General features: G+C 37.5%; 1 protein-coding gene across 1 annotated transcript in view; it reads right to left on the bottom strand.

Moving 5' to 3' along the window:
* Nucleotides 1-12,078, bottom strand: part of CPQ (carboxypeptidase Q) — a 139,776-nt gene that overhangs the window by 48,503 nt on the left and 79,195 nt on the right. The window contains exon 5 of the mRNA XM_039328893.1: nt 427-538. Coding sequence (XP_039184827.1) covers nt 427-538 — 112 coding nt within the window. The remainder of the gene's footprint in view (nt 1-426; nt 539-12,078) is intronic.

Below are 12,078 nucleotides of genomic sequence, written 5' to 3'. Positions count from 1 at the left end.
TCCAAAACTGCTTAATCAAACTATTTTGAGAAAAGATAGGGTGCAAACAGATTCATCTTTTACACTCAGAGACTAGCTTATGGGCAACAATGGTGTTACAAACTGTTTTACCATGGACCAGGCACTAGAAAAAATATTGCAAACAAATAGGATGTGGTTCTTAAATTATTTCAACAAATAAAATTGCACAACTGTCAGAACTATTTTTATTGGGACTTTCAATGTTCACAAATGCTTTGGATTTTCCTAAACCACAAATCAAACAAATAAGAAAGTGCTATGTTTGAAAATTAAAAATTCTACAGTTCCTGAAGAAATAGCCAGAAGGAAACTTTGAAAAATGTATTAAAAGAAATAAAGTTAAGGAAGTCTAAGAAGATAATGCCATAAATGTTAGAGCACTATACTATTTACATAGGTACTTACCAAGATCCTTAATGAGTGATAATGCTTCCCATGATACAAATGCTCCTCCACCATCATCCATCGCTCCCTGACCCACATCCCAGCTGTCCAGGTGTCCACTAATTAGTACAACCTAAAGAAATAAAAATATTTATCTGAAAATCTGAATTAGACAATTCGTTCCAAGGATACCTATATAGGCGTATTCTTTTACAAGATGTAATTCTAGTAATGTGAACCACAATTACATCAATACTGTGATAGTGTAGTTGGAATGTGCATTGCGACCATCATTTTGTTCTAATGGTAAATTATGATAACCAAGGACTTCAAGTGCAAAAGAATATCTATCAACCTGTTACTACTTTTAATATTTAAGATTAGGTTCTACAATCCGTGAGTTAGTGGGTATATATTGTGGAGGTTACTAACAAGAACAACTTAGTAATATACATCCAGTAAAATTGCTTGTATGGCTTTGTATGTTTTTATGTATTCTTTTGAATTATTTTTTCTGGATGCTTGTCTTTTGTGTATTGTTCAGAGTCACGGGATTTGAGTTGGGCAACCATACCAAACTCAGAAGCAGTTCCTAGACATTTGTCTTGGTTTGGTCTGTTATGATAAGGCTTAGATTCTGGTGCAGACTCAAGAGACGGCAAGGCTAAATAAGAATATTTATTGCATACCAGGATGGAGCCACTTAAAACAACTGACTTTCCTCAGTCACATGAAAGCGCAGTCCCTTCTAATACCACCGTATTAGAAGGGACTTTATCAAACTTCCTTCCCAAGGCTTTTTGCCCTGCATGCTTTGATCCTGAAATGGGCAACTATTAGATGTTTATAAAAAACTGACATCTCTTTTCTGAGAAACTGTGGCTCTCAGTTCTTACAAATTTAACATTCTGAATGAAAGTCATGGATGATAAAAGAAGACAGCTGGCATGAAAACTTGCTTGTTTACAAAAAAGCAAATGCAATGGCATTTCTGGTTTCCCAGAAGGCAAACTGGTGAGATTCTTTTCAATCACCTAATTACATTTTTCAACTCTTTCATTCTCTAAGATTATACTGCACCTCTCTGGAATCAAAGGACATTCTTAAAAATAAAGCTGATTCAGAAGCTGGTGCTTTTCTGTCCCTTCTCACCTCTTTACACCAATGCATGAAGATGAAACAAACTGAGTGCCCAGAGAGGGCATGTTTTTACAAGACAATCTAGAGATTTGGATGATATTGCTGGAAGGATTTAATATATCTACAAATAAGTTAACTTTAACCCAGCCAAGATTATACTATTTCAGCATTTCATAACAATGTTACCTATTCAATCCCACATAATGAGGGAGAGAAAAATCCAAGCAATAACTGCTGTGTATATAATCTGGCACAAGTGTAAATTGCTTAAGTTGTTTCATCAAACACAGATGTCAGAAAATGCACATAGGTCTTGCAATGAATTATAGGTTAGTTTATAAATGAATAGAAAAACATATATTTAAATGAGGAGCAATGCCTTCCTAGCAACAGTGAAAGATTGCCCTACTAACACAGCATGATGTTCTCTGGCAACCAAAGTGCCATAAATATTGCCTGATAGAGAATTTTTTTTTTGTTCCTAGGAAAGAAGTCACACTACTCAGTAGACAATTTTGAATCAGAAAGTGGTGTGATCTGCTGTGGGATTAGACATGTGTGCTTACAGATTTCAAAATGTTGTTTCCAAGTGCAGTTCTAGCAGATTGAGAAATAAAAGAGAAGAAGCTGCATTTTTCAGGTTAGGTCATTTGTCTTTCTAGCAGCAATCCTCTCTACTTTGACTGCATTCCCTAGAGTAGTATTTCTCAATCTTGGCAGGTTTCAGATATGTGGACTGCAACTTCCAGAATTCTCCAGCCAACCTGCTGGCTGTGGAATTCTGGGAGTTAGAGTCCATACATCTGAAAGCTGCCAAGGTTGAGAAACACTGACCTAGGAATAATGGTTTCCATGTTCCATGCTGAAGCAAATCAAGAGACATTCAACAATGAGTAGAACAGTTGTGGTATTCTGTAGAAGTGTTCCTATTTGTTAGTTTTCCAGATTTTCCACTATATGAGAGAGATATTTTATTGACCCATGATTGTTCTATCAATGATCCACTCTGTGGTGTCGAGGATTCTGTAAAAGCTTTTAAGGATCACAATTAAATATATCAATAACAAATACAGCAGGTAAGCACACAAACTTTGTATAAAATGTTTCCATATCATTGAGTTTTCTCTTTGAAGAACTCTAGGGAACTAAGAAATATATATTTATTTCCTTACTTCTTTATTAGTTTTGCCATTCCAATATCTTTTCTGAGCAGATACATAATGTATTCAACAATATTATGGATCAACAAAGGACAAATTTTAAAACACTGATTCTCAGACTGAAATTCTAAACACCTCAGTAGAGAAGAATGTCAGGCATTTCTTTGCCTGACATCAAAGATAAAAAAAATGTGACAGTTGAGTGAGCTTCTTTGTAGCCCCTTTTACAAGCAGACATGGGAAATGAGATGAGTATTTTTTTTAAATAGCTGTCAACCTCTCTGGAGAACATTTTATAGAACCCGACAGGCAGATATGGGAACAAGGATTAATGTAGATATGGCTGGTCAGATCAACAGGGATTTGAGATAATGCAACTGCAGAAGAACTAATAACATGGAATTCAGTCAGAAACTTAACTTCTCTGGGCTTTGGGTTAAGTGATTTTCCCAAGTCTTCAAAGATACATTTCTGAATAGTGCAAGGGAGCCAATAATCCAAAACCATCCAATAATTTGTGGTCTGACATTATTAAAACTCACAAATGAAAGGTAAATATACATATCCCAGGATAATATTGCAAGATCCAATCTGGATGGGTCACTAGGAACAGACATTTTGTCTTCTGAGTTCTCAGACTTCTGCTAGACAGAAATTCCCTGAAGATGGGCTCTAGCACCAGTCTGAAAGCTCAGAAGACAAAATCTCTGGTCTCGTGACCAACCCAGATTGGATCCTGCGTTATTAAAACTTTTTAAAACTTATGTCATTTAAGGGTTAATAGTATGATTATGTCCAAATTTATCTTGGAATTCTTCTTCGCTAAAGAAGATGAGACCGATCATGTGGACCTAACAAACAAAAGGTTCATGCAAGTACTCTAATATAAAGCTTCGGTCAATACTAAAGTAGACAGTAGACAAGTCACTAAAAAGTGACAGAAAAATGTCAGAAACCAAAAGCAAATGTATTATCCAAAGTTAGGAGATACACAATGATCCACAGACTATTGGAAGACAACAAGCTCTGTTTAGAAAATCTATAAAAAAGGTTATCAAGTAATAACACGATATCTTCTTGGTCCTCAGATGGAAATCATGTCTGTTTCTGTCAAATCTACATTATTAATGAGACTAACCAGAGCTTGTGCTTTTTAACAACATAACATGATTTTAATTTCCCTTCCAAATAATGATACGTTTCTTTCAAGCAGTAATTTTTGCAAGTCACAATGATGCCAAAAATAACAACATATGAACAGCGATGTCCTCATACAAATGCTTCCATTTACATACTTTTTCCCATCATATGAGGCAAATAGGTCATCACAGCTTATGATGTCATCACACATCTTTTGTCATTTGATGCCATTTTCCCACAGACACCCACGTTGCTTTTGATGAGGAAGCTGGCACAGAAAAAAGTAATAGTTATTTTCCCTTACAGTTAATTCAGAAATAGAATGTATTTCTTGTAATAAAAATGATGCAGTCTGCCAACACGTGCATTTTTAAGCCATCTGTGGAAATAGTATAAAAACTGCTACCTCAGAGGTGGTGGTTGTGGATTATTCAGCACATGATTTATATTGTACTCTTAAGTTGAATGGATTCATAACAATTTTAGGGTGGTTTTGAGAAAGTCCATTTCCCCTATAAATAAAGAACATGAATATTGTTCAAGGAAAGGTGTCCTCTTATATATATGTGTAAGTAGCGGCATATATTTGCATATTATGCCTATGCTAGTAAAATCAACATTATTTCTTTCCAGTCTCCTGGACAGCAACTATCCAGACTTATTCTAAATAGGCAAGTGAAACCTATAAGAAGGTTGACTGAATAGGTTTACCAGATCCAAGTCTTCTCAGAGGGCAATGCTGTGTAGAAATCCACCAGGTGGTCCACTACAACACCCCCACATTCATTGGCCAGAGTCCCCTTAGTACCTAATCTTTGACTGGTTATGTTACCAACAAATAGACTTGTCAAAGTCAGTTCATGACCTTAGCTTTATCAAGCGATAAGAAGATGGAAAAGCCTACATAGATATAACTATACCAATTATTTTTGTCAAAAGAAACGTGAATGCCTATAGTCTTAAAAGCAAAGGAAAGAGGTGCTTTGGATGAACCCAACATTTTTCAAAATTTTTGAGCTCCCCTAATGTAAAAGTACAATGTTCCAAACAGAAATTGAGCTGATTGGTGATGGAGGGAGAGTGAGATAGAGTCATATTCTTTCCCCTGAACTTTTTCCTGACTTCTCTTCCTTAACATCCATCAGCTCTCAAACTAGACTATAACCTGAATCTGCCTTGGGCCATCCTGGGCATCTTATCCTGTGTTTTTATTGGATTTTAAAAACTACTGTTTATTTTTGTCTTTGAACTTTAGCAAACCTTGATTTAGGCCATTTCTGCAACAGTGGCAAACACAGATTGAATGAAGTCTGCCTATGTCTTGCTTATCCACAAGCTTTCTGGTCTGCCTTGGGTGTGAAGTCCTCCTGAGAATAGGCCTATAAGTCATTGAACCTAATACTGCTTTCCATCCCTTTGAAAGCACTAGTTGTGAGTGGGCAATTGTTAACATATATTTTTAGGCAATGGTCACTTCCTTTTATAGTGCAGAACTTCTACATATTGATTGATCCCCTTTTCCCCATTTGGGCCACCCCTTGTTCATTGTCCACCAATCCAGCATGTTCATTTTGTTTTGGGGGAACAGTCTGCACCTTCAGAATGTCCCCATCGCATGGCATTGAAGTCCTGGGATGTTCTCAGGCTGCAAACGGTTTACATAAATTCCTCACCTTCCTCCCAGCTCCCAATACACTCCAAGCATTCTCCCTTCACCCTCCCGTTGTCTTTCTTGTCAAGCTGTGAGTAGAGGTGCACAGTAGTTGACTGCAAACTTTGAGTCAGCAATAGGCTATGGCATAAAGAATAGCAAATAAAATTTTGTGTTGCGTTAAGTGAAGCATAGTTTCCAAACTATAAGAAGCGGCTGTTCTATTTTATTCTGCTTTTGTAAGATCTCTCTCTTCCCCCTCCCCAATGTGCTCCAGCACACTTTGGAGTATTGTACCCAGTTCTAGGCACTGAGTTCAGTCCCTACACTGTATGCATCCTATATAGTGAAGGAAAGCCAACCATTTGACTCATTGTTTGCTAACAAATTTTACATTTGTACACACATGTCATAGCAGGATCTTGAACAGAAGAATAAGCTAGCACTGATAAAGTTACCTAGTTGGGTAATGAAATGTCTGCAAGAAAACTACCAAGCTCAGAGAGCACCAATAACCTCACAGTTCAACTCTGAGCTAAAAATATTCTCTTCTATTGTATAGAAGTAAGGGGGAAACTTGCTTTTGGAGGAGCAATGAAACATTCTCCAAAGTGGACATACATACTGTATGTGAGCAGGAGGATGAAGAATCATTTGCTTAGTGTGTCCTTGTTTTTATTAAATGCAGCTTGTCTGGATGAGAAAACATCACATGTCTTGTTAGTGCTTGGTAATCACCATAAGGTCGACATTTAGGAAATTGAATTAGTCATTATATAGTTGCATTGTACCCACATTTAATTTCTCTGTTGTTATGAAGTACATCTTCACTATTTATTTAAGGAGAAATGTTCAGTTGTGCAACTGGAGTGCAGTTATGTTCCTTGAAAATAGTTTTAATCCCTGGATTCTCTTCTATGAGAGACATAAAATCACTGAATTTGGAGGGGCTATTTAGACTATTGAGTTCAATCCCCCACTGCATCCTACACAGTGAAATGAAAGTCAACCATCTCAGTCACTGATTGCAATGTTTTTAATGTTATGAAGAGTTGAGTTTGCAGAGGGGGGGGGGAAGGCCTCTTACATTGAATTTAGAGAGCCAGTTTGATGTAGTGGTTAAGGCATCGTGCCTCCTGGACAAAGGAAGGACAAAATTTCGATATAGAGATTTTCACATTATTTACAACCCTGCCTTCATCCTCTCTGTATGTGTGCGGGTGTATGTGTGGCACCTTCAAATCAGTGCCAATTCCTGACAAACTGCCTGGACAGGCCCCTGCAGTTTTCTTGACAAGATTTCAGAAGTGGTTTGCTATTGTCTCCTTCCTAGGACTGAGAGAGAGTGACTGGACCAAGCTGACTCCGAGCTAAGGTTGGACTTGCAATCACAGTCTCTCTGTTTCTAGCCTGCTGCCTCAACCACCACACCAAACTGGCTGTCTAGTATTCTTATTCATTCTCTACAGAGGCTAGCCAAATTTTACCCTGTGGAGGGTGATGAACAGGGAGGACCCAGCATAATTTTCTCTTTGCCTATAAAACTAACATGTTTTTAAAAACATGTAACATGCCTTGAATAGTTAGATTTTATTTAATATTCTCACTATTTTTAATCATCATTTTTGAAACTCATTTATCAGTTAACAATATCTAATTAGTTGCATTTATCATTAATTGACTGCTAATTACCAGCCTGCACAAAATTCTCAGAGGAAAAAATACATTCCTTCACAGCAATCCATAACTATAGTGGGGATATTATAACATCATTTATATTAATATATTATAACTTCATCAAATTTGGAATTGCTGAGAAAGACACATTAGAGAAATTGAAAATTGGATTGGGTCACTGGTATTGAATGCTTAATTGATCTGCATAATTTCTCTGAGCTACTCAACCATAAACCTAGAAGAGTGTAAGGCAATATGTATAACAGCAGCAAAAATATTATAGTAAAAATATTTTATATCTTCTGACTGGTGACTAAAATGTATTACAAAAATATTGTCTTACCCTCTTTGTGTATCTCATTTTTCTACCAGTGTGTAGAAAATACTTCTTTTTAACTGTGCTGTTGCTTTCATGGGAGAAAATGTATAGTTTATTGTCTGCCCAAACCTAACTAGATTACACCAAACCTATACCATAGAAGCAATAGTACAAGTCATTGGCTGAATTTCTATTATATATGCCATAAAAAAAATCAAAAGGAAATGTTCAAGAATAATAGTGGGTCTGCATTTTATATATGGATTCTACTTGAACTTATTGATTACTGTGATAAAAGGTTACTATTTTCTAGTATAGATGTCTGTTACTTAAAGAACCTCCAAGGGCCTTTTTGTTCACTTGCTGCTATGCAAGAGAAAATACAATAGCTGTCTTCAAAGGTCTCTAGGAACACACTATGAGCGATGCAACATGATACCAAACATGGAATTATGTTCCGTGCATCATTTCTCATCAATGGATCCAGTGCCATAAGCAGAAATAGAAAGCAGAAATACACAGGTCACACATATTAGTCTTGCCTTTTCTCTTATGTAAAGATTTTTTGACTTGTGGAAATGCACAGATGGGATACAAGAAAGTCCCAGTTTCAAGAAGATCTTTGCCACGGGTCATTATCCTCATTCTTGTATTAGTATTGATCCAAGTTGGGCAAGGATGCTCGTGGATTCAAGGCCACCCCACGTCATGGATCCTATCACATTTTGTTTCAAAGGCAACACATTTTATAAAATCTATTCACTGTGATATTTGTAGAGCCTCCAAAATGTAGCCTCCAAAGGCTAAGATTAATTCCTTGCTTCTTGAACAGCTCAGTGTGCTCCTTATTTGCCTATCCCAAGGAAAGAGCAATTATTTAACAGTTTGAAAGTTGGCTGAAGGTAAAACTAATGTTATTAAAACAGTTCCATTAAAGGATAGAAATGTTCCTTTATATAGATAAATATTTAGGGCTAATGTCTTGAGTGCCATTAAGGAGAATAATCTATTGCTTTCTTCAGGATAGAACAGTATTTTTCAAATTGTGTTCTATAGAACCCTAGAATTTCATAATAATTTGATGGCATCCTGTGACAGACTAAGGGGATAATAATAATAATAATAATAATAATAATAATAATAATAATAATAATAATAATAATAATAATAATAATAATAATAATACACTTGGATAATCAAGTGCTTAGAAATAACAGGACCCAATCAATAGAAACAGAAACTTCGTGCAAACATAAATGGCATCATGAAAGACACAATTGCTGGTTAATGATAGACTAGGAGAGGTTAATATAAAGAGAGGAATCTTTCAAGGAGACTTACAGTTACCACTACAGTTGCTCTTTGCACTGATTTTCCAGTTAATATTACTGAGCAATCCAGGCCATTGCTACCAAATATCAAAAATATCTGCCAGGCTATCACACCTCCTTTACACGGGTGATCTGAAGCTGTATGGAAAAACACCATCTGAAATACTGTCTATATATATAGCCAACATATTGCAATGGAGTTTGGATTGGACAAATGTGTCACCTCAGATTCAAGTACAAACTCACTGGAGGAAGTGCTATCAAGGCAATTAACACCCACACAGTCACTCAAGGTGTTTAGATTGGATTTGACCCTTCTGTAAATCCTTCCCAAGGACCTGGGATAGGCAGATAATGTTGTTGTTTAATAATATAAAATGTATTGGTGCACGATGTAAGTGGTTTCAAGTAAAGCTGCCTTTTGTAATTGACTGATGGTAATTTTATCAATGCCGATGGTGCTGCAGGTGATTTGGACTTGTACCCAAGATGCCTTTGCTTTCTTTTGTGCAGTTCCAGTGATGGGATTCAGATATGTGAACAACTGGTTCTCTGTGTGGATGCCACTTCCGGAAGTCCATTCTGGGCCTGGGCAACAAAAAATTAACTACCGGTTCTGCCGAAGTGGTGCAAACTTGCTGAATGCCACCACTGTGCAGTTCTATTTGCAGGGATTTATTTTTTGTGATTTTCTCCAGTTATTTGTCTTCTATTCTGCTTTCTCCACATATTGCAACATCCATTATTCAGATTTTTTAATCTTTCTTATCGACAATTGTTAAGTCTGGGGCATTGTGTGACAGATGCTTGTCAGTCTGAATTCTAAAGTCCCAGAGCACTTCAGCGTCCATTTTCTATTATTTTGTTTGTTTTGGGGTCTTCCCAGTTCTTGCTTGCAAGCAAATGGTATTTCCTACAGATATTCCAGTGCATCATTGTTGCTACTTTTTCATCCTGTTGTTTGTAGTTAATTATAATATTAGTTAAATATGGTTATGTTTATCCTAGTGGTGGTAATGGCAGCAATTGTAATGGGAGAAATTACTCATCTTGAGCAGGCTTGCTGGGATGATAGCAGTAAAATCTTCAATGTTCTGAATTAGGATCACAGAGAAGCTAAAAGAAATAGACTTCTCCATCCCACTCTCTGTTTTTAAATAGTGTGTGTGTATCTGGGTATGTATGAATAAATGAATATACAATATATAAATCATAAGTATACTTGGGTGCATGAATTTGGTGAATGGGAGACTGAATGTATAGGGGTAAGTTTCTATGGTCTCCAACCTGTACTCAAACCTTTTCTAGAGCCTGAGAACTATTGATAGGACTTCCTTGTCCCATACAAACATATTTCTATGACATTCAGATGCATGAAGTTGGGGTGGGATAGTAAAACAGAAAAGCTCAGTAGTTGGGCATTTCTAAACAGCAAAGACTGACATATCTTGGTCCATATTTTATATTAAGTTTCAGTAGGTCTGAAGTTCTGAAATCTATATTTCTATTGGGAGTAGCAAGGGTAAAAGGGAAAAAAAAGACCTAATTTTCAGCTACAGTTTCAAGTGTTAAAAGTGGAAGAAAATGTTACCAGTTTTGGCAAGCAAAGTGACCAGGTGTGACCAGGATGAAAATGAATTTAAAATAGTTAGGTGAGAAGCTATTTTATTTCTTTTCAACAATGCCTAAAATGCTTTGAAATGGAATAACCTAAAACCATGAAATGCCCTTTTGTGCAAGAAAAAGAAAAGGTTCTTACATGAAAATTCAATTTAAAAAGTGATGTGGAAAATAGGAAACTCCAGAAAGCAAAAAATACAGTAACTGAGTCATTCTATACAATAGGAAAAGGCAGATGTCACAGTCCTGTAGAGACTGAACACTTTTGGACAAAATTGTTAGACTTCATCTTATAATAGCTAACAAGATAAAAGGCACTATATTTGGAAGTCCATTTGTCTGAGAGCCTGTTACTCAACTTGTTCATAAACACTATATACTTCTAAGCACTATAAACACCTGTGGGAAGAATCCAGAGAAATAAATATTTTGGGAATTATTAAAAAGCAGAATATATTTCCCCAAAGGATTTTAAAGGCAAAACTAACCCCCCTCCCCAAGTCTCGCTGCCCCAGACAGAAACCAGGTCTGCAGAAATGCAGATGTGATAATCATGTCAGAAAGATTGGAGTCAGGAAGGTGGGATTAGAAAGAAAGATCCCTAGAATCAACAATCCCTCACACCAAAAAATCCAACAGTCATCAGCCACAGCCCCAGGGAAGCAGGATATGACCTTTGGGACATAATAGGATTAACCCACCACCATCAGAATACCAGAAAGGGACACTCAGACTCAGTTCAAAGTTCATGCCACAGGAACAATTCCAAACAAAAGCTAAAGAAGGTATAACAATCCACCACTCTCTACTACATGTGGTCAGTTTTTCCAGAGCCATCTTGCTGTCTGGCTCTACTCTCCAGTAAACTGCAACCTTCTTTCTAAAGCAGTTGCCATATTGTTTATTCCCGACTTGTACTGGATCCTGATTTTTCTTTCAACACATCCAAATGCGATAAAATATGTATCACCAATCTTCTTAGATTATTTATAAAATATCTAAAGATTATTTATAAAATATCTAAAGACCTGGCTCTGCCTTCTTGCTTAGGGCTCATAAGGCTGCCACAACCATGAGACTGATTAGTCCAGTGAAAGCCCACCCTGTTATGTCCCGAGCCTTGCAAACGGCTCGGGCGTTTGCAGGCAGTCCCGGGCAGGTGCAAAGCTGCCCGGGACCAGACAGGCTGTCGCCAGCGCCGTGCGCATGCGCGGGTGCTGGCGCGGGAAAAGTAACACATTTACCCGGGAAGCGTCTATATAAGAAGCTGGGAGGTTTGGGGAGCTGCTGAAGCCATCTACTTGTAAGCTGAACGCTGAATAAAGGAAACTGAGAACTTCAACTGCTTCTCGTGTCTGCTTCCCGCCAAGGACTCAACACTGGCGACGAAGGTGGGATGCCTTGCACTACCTGGAAAGGAAGAAGTGTAAGCTTACCCAAGGAGTCCTGAGCGGCGGAAAGGAACGGCGTCGACTCGGCAGCTGCCCGCCAATCCGGTGCGCATTCGGGGGTAGGCTGGCTGATAGACCCGTCTCCTGAAGATTTGAAGATGGCGAAAATCGGAAGGCTTTCGGAATTCGACGTCTCACATCCAGAGCGGTGGGAGTCCTACGTAGCCAGGGTGGAGAACTACTT

This window comes from Crotalus tigris, unplaced genomic scaffold, assembly GCF_016545835.1.
Source record: "Crotalus tigris isolate CLP2741 ecotype Arizona unplaced genomic scaffold, ASM1654583v1 scf7180000024384.25900115:4084858, whole genome shotgun sequence".
Classification (NCBI taxonomy): domain Eukaryota; kingdom Metazoa; phylum Chordata; class Lepidosauria; order Squamata; family Viperidae; genus Crotalus; species Crotalus tigris.
This window is presented reverse-complemented; position numbering and strand designations above follow the sequence as displayed.